The 5,084-nt window shown below is 34.6% G+C and overlaps 3 protein-coding genes across 4 annotated transcripts in view; 1 reads left to right on the top strand and 2 right to left on the bottom strand.

The window, feature by feature from the left end:
* LOC106877981 (zinc finger protein 239) overlaps positions 1 to 1,925 on the bottom strand; it is a 5,803-nt gene extending 3,878 nt beyond the window's left edge. The window contains exon 1 of one of the 2 annotated variants that reach the window (XM_052977992.1): positions 1,804 to 1,925. The gene's annotated coding sequence lies outside the window, so the exon portion shown is untranslated. The remainder of the gene's footprint in view (positions 1 to 1,803) is intronic. The other variant, XM_052977991.1, reaches the window with a different exon arrangement.
* On the bottom strand, positions 485 to 4,757 carry LOC106877975 (zinc finger protein OZF). Its single transcript, XM_014927052.2, has 2 exons — positions 4,268 to 4,757; positions 485 to 2,353 (listed from the first exon to the last, which is right to left on the bottom strand). The coding sequence occupies exon 2, from the start codon at positions 1,919 to 1,921 to the stop codon at positions 734 to 736; it is 1,188 nt and encodes a 395-aa protein (XP_014782538.2). The 5' UTR covers positions 1,922 to 2,353; positions 4,268 to 4,757; the 3' UTR covers positions 485 to 733.
* Positions 4,758 to 4,762: 5 nt separating this feature from the next.
* Positions 4,763 to 5,084, top strand: part of LOC106877974 (zinc finger protein 93) — a 4,076-nt gene continuing 3,754 nt past the window's right edge. Inside the window, exon 1 of the mRNA XM_052977983.1 lies at positions 4,763 to 4,867. The gene's annotated coding sequence lies outside the window, so the exon portion shown is untranslated. The remainder of the gene's footprint in view (positions 4,868 to 5,084) is intronic.

Here is a 5,084-nt window from a genome sequence, read left to right as displayed (position 1 = left end):
GTATGTATGTGTGTGTGTAGTCAATTCAAGGATATCTTGTCCTCGTTAGGGATCTCTCTCTCTCTCTATATATATATATATATTTATATATATATATATATATATATATATATTGTTTTCAGGCCTTTGGGATTTAACTTGATGTTTTTTATAACCCAGGTTTCTTTTTCTGCTCTCTCCTTCACATAGGATTGTTGCAGGCTTCTTTCAATCTCCATCAGAGTTATTTGTAGGTGGGATCTTTCACATACATACAAATACAAATACACACACACACACACACACATTTATGAATTTGTGTTGCAAGATTCCTGATCTGAAACAGTGTGTTGAAATAGATATTCTTATATTTCCGGAAGCAGAGCAGGAGCATACACGAGGACAGAAAGTGTTGCCGAAGAGGTCACAGGTGTGTGATGAAAGATTTCTGGACAATCAACAAGAGTGAAAATAAGAGAAGTAATAAAAGGGTGAAGAACGAATATATAGTGCAGGCATTTATTTGGCAAAAACAAAAACAAAAAAAAAAACCGACCATCCCAAAATACAATATATATATATATATATATATATATACACACTAATGAGTAAAAGGAAATACTTTAATGAACAAAATGAACACACTTGCCCAAGGTGCCACGCAGTGGGACTGAACCTGGAGCCATGTGGTTGGTAAGCAAGCTACTTACCACACAGCCACTCCTATGTATTTTGACCCCATATTTTGATATTGTTACTGTTCTGTATGAATAGCAATATGTTCAGTTAAATGACTTATTTCGGAGAAAGGTTTACCACAGATATCACAGTGATGTAGCTTCAGTCCTGTATGAATGCGTTTGTGTCTACTTAAGTGACCAGTTTCAGAGAAGGATTTACCACAGACATTGCAGTGATATGGTTTCTCTCCTGTATGAGTGCGTTTGTGAGTAGTTAAGGCATGTCCATGAGAGAATGATTTACTACAAATGTCGCACTGATATGGCTTCTCTCCTGTATGAATGCGGATATGTCTTGTTAAATCTCCATTTTCAGAGAAGGACTTTCCACAGATATCGCAGTGATGTGGTTTGTCTCCCGTATGAATACGTACATGCCTAGCTAAATGACCAGTGTCGGAGAATGATTTACCACAACTGTCGCAATGATATGGCTTTTCTCCTGTATGGCTGCGTTTGTGAATAGTTAAGGTATGATTCTCAGAGAACGATCTGAAACAGATATCACAGTGATATGGTTTATCACCTGTATGAATGCGGATGTGTCTTTTTAAGGAACTTTTTTCAGTGAATGATTTATCACAAATATCACAGAAATAAAGTTTTCCTCCTGTATGAATGCTTCTGTGTTTAGTTAAGTGTACGTTTTGCGAGAATGATTCACCGCAGACATCACAACAATATGGTTTTTCTCCTGTATGAATGCGTTGGTGAGTAGTTAAGTTATCCTTTTGAGTAAATGATTTATTACAGATATCACATTCATATGGCCTTTCCCCTGTGTGAATACGTTTATGTCTAGTCAAGGTACCATTCTCAGCAAATGATTTACAACAGACATCACAGAAATATGGCTTTTCCCCTGTATGAATGCGTTTGTGTTTAGTTAAGTGAACACTTTGAGAGAACGACTTATCACAGATGTCACACTGATATGGCTTTTCACCTGTGTGAACACGTAGGTGAGTGGTTAGGTAGTCTTTTTGTGAGAATGATTTATCACAGACATCACAATGATATGGTTTTTCTCCTGTATGAATAGATTTATGTTTAGTTAGTTTGCTATTTTGAGAAAATGATTTACCGCAGGTATCACAATGATATGACTTTTTACTTTTCACATTCTTTAAATCGTCAGAAAAGACAATCTTTTCAGTTGCTGTTTCATGTGTAACCATCTGACTTAACTCATTTTCCATCATTTTTCTTCTTCTTACCACAATATACAGATGATTTTCTTTTTGATTTTATTCTTTTATTCCTAGTAAATATTACTGCTGTTATATTTTCATCAATGGCGAACTTTTTATCTGAAGATGCTACAAACTCTTTTGTAAATTTTTTCCACTTCTACGAAGTTTGTGAAATGATGTTGTAGATATTATATGCAATGGAAAAAGAGAAATTAGAATGCAAAATCAGTTTATACACTTTTTTAGGCACTGAAAAAAACCCCCCAAAACACAGGTATTGATATTTATCTGAGTTCTAAAAAAATATTTATCAGGAAGTCACCATGGATTCATATAAACAGAATTATTTCTGTTCTGTGCAACAATTTCCTTCAGTCTTTCAAAAATGATAAATATTGAAGAAGTATCATAAGTAAATGGTTCTTCACTGTTTCTGATATTCTGAAATAATAATAGAGAAACAAGAATGTGAGATATAGAGGATACTTACAAAGTAAAGATGGAACGGTGGAAATTTTACATTTTTATAGAGAAAACCAAAAGATATTAACACTTTACTGGAATAATTGAACTTTAAGTTTCCTTCAATTTTTGTAGATGTATGCATATTGTTATAAACACTGCTGTCATTGTGATCATAAACCTATATATTATGATGTGATATGCGTGTATGTTTATCTATCCGGTTGAGTAAAAAGTAAGCAATGTTTGAGCCGTGAAGAATTTGTATTAGATTTTTGCAGAGTTTTGAATTTTCTTTAAACATTTTTTTTGCAATTGTTTGATAATACAGACAGACTCACCCAAATGCATCAATGAATTAACATTGATATTTTTTTCACCATTGTTACAATCATTGTTGGCACTCCGTCGCTTACGACATCGAGGGTTCCAGTTGATCCGATCAACGGAACAGCCTGCTCGTGAAATTAATATGCAAGTGGCTGAGCACTCCACAGACACGTGTACTCTTAACGTAGTTCTCGGGGTATATTCAGTGTGACAAGGCTGACTCTTTGAATTACAGGCACAACAGAAACAGGAAGTAAGAGTGAGAGAAAGTTGTGGTGAAAGAGTACAGCAGGGTTCGCCACCATCCCTTGCCAGAGCCTCGTGGAGCTTTAGGTGTTTTCGCTCAATAAACACTCAAAACGCCCGGTCGGGGAATCGAAACCGCGATCCTATGACCGCTAGTCCGCTGCCCTAACCACTGGGCCATTGCGCCTCCACAGGACTATGAGAACATTATGAAAATTTTTTTTCGACATTCAAAGAAAAAAAAAATTAAAGTTTTTCTAAGTTTTGTTAAAGTCACAGTTCCTGTGTGTAGCACACAAATTCGGAAAAATTTTCTGAAAATTCCAAACAAAAAAAAAAAAAGTTATAAGGGGTTACAAGGCATACTTAGAGCAGAATTCCGCCCAAATCTGAAGAAATTAAGGATTTTGGAGGAGTGGCTGTGTTGTAAGAAGTTTGCTTCCCAATCACATGGTTCCAGGTTTAGTCTCGCCGTACGGCACCTTTAGTAAATGTCTTCTATTTTCGCCCCAGGTCAACATCAAGCCTTGTAAATGCATTTGATCGACAGAAACTGAAAGAAGTCCGGCGTGTTTCTATCTATCTATCTACGTGTGTGTGTTCTTGTCTATGTTTGTTCCCCACCACCACTTGACAAGTGGAGATGGTGTGTTTACATCCCCGTAACTTAACGGTTCGGCAAAAGAAAACGATAGTATAAGTACCAGCCGAAAGAAAAAAAGAAAGAAAAAGTACAGAGGTCGATTCATTCGGCTAAAAATTCTTCAAGGCCGGACCCTCAAGATAATTTCTGACTCTATTCTACAAGATTACTACCATATTCTAACGATTGTAATAATATTATTGTGTGTAGTTTTATTTTAAATATCTTTTCTAAATATCTATTTTCACGTGTACCTGTTGTATTAATTATAATTCACTACTGTTAGGCATATAAGGAATGTCAAAGAGCGGGGTATGTGACGAGGGAGCCAAGATTTTCGACGACACCTGGACTATATTAATTAATATCCAAATAATTAAATAATAATTAATATGCTTTGATGGTGTAACAATGGGAAATGTTTATTATTCTACTATTGTATGTTCATTAAGAGATTCCTATACAATCATGGATGGTAATTCAGAGAATGATCTAGAGTAATAAATATATTGTTGATTTGCTTCGTAATTAATTAAATCTGTTTAATTACTAACTTCAGACAATCAGTGCAGGACAACACAATTAATATCGATCTTTGATCAGCAACATCAATAGGTTTACAATTGCCGACGTTCACCTTACTTTTACAAAATGATATAGATTATATAGCTTACCTGTTATTACTGCCCAAATTGTATTAAATTTGCCGTATTAATTACACTAGCCCATCCAACCAGGTCAGAAATTGACAATAGAAATCTAGAAATGTCGACTCGGAAATACAACAAGCGGAATGCAATTTTGTCTCCGTACATCGTAAGCTGCATGATGTGGTGTGTGAGAGTATTATTTTTTAAAAGAAATTATCTTAAGTATAAAAACAAACAATGTTTTTATACTTGGAGTTGTGTAAATTTTTTTTAATATCTTCTATATCTGATTGACTTAGTACAATGTCGGAAAGTACAATACAATTTGGTGTTCTCACACATGAACTTTTTCTGATTTTCTTTGAAGAACAAATAAAATTCATTCATATTTTAAACTTCTTTCTCAAAAGGAAATCTAAAAGTAAATAAAAATAGAGTTGGGGAAACCCGAGTGACAACTACCGGATTGTTTCTACGTTTCGTTTACACCCAGTCAGGTTTTTAATATCTATTGTGAAATCTCAGTTGCGTTTGAACCAAGTTAAACCAGGAAATAAGAGTTAACGTAATTAGAGAAACATTGGCGGTAATAAATAGAGACGAGAAATTTATAGAGAAATACGAGTAAGATTTTTTTTTAATTTAAAAAAAAATTAAAAATTAATTTATTTATTCATCAGTGGGTAATTAAGGATTCGGCGCACTTTCAGAATATCTCACTCACTTTTTTTTTTTTTTGGTACAACGCCCTACAAAATGACGCCGCCCCTTTTCTCCCCCCTACTCGTACTTTCAAGACATCCCACATCAAAAACAAACAAACAAACAAAACAAACAAAAA

This window comes from Octopus bimaculoides, chromosome 29 (assembly GCF_001194135.2).
Source record: "Octopus bimaculoides isolate UCB-OBI-ISO-001 chromosome 29, ASM119413v2, whole genome shotgun sequence".
Lineage (NCBI taxonomy): Eukaryota > Metazoa > Mollusca > Cephalopoda > Octopoda > Octopodidae > Octopus > Octopus bimaculoides.
The sequence above is the reverse complement of the archived record's forward strand: the minus strand, read 5'-3'. Positions and strand labels throughout refer to the sequence as shown.

Bases quoted from the DNA above. Each gene is read 5' to 3' on its own strand.
- LOC106877975 (XM_014927052.2), bottom strand. From the start codon at position 1,921: ATGATGGAAAATGAGTTAAGTCAGATGGTTACACATGAAACAGCAACT.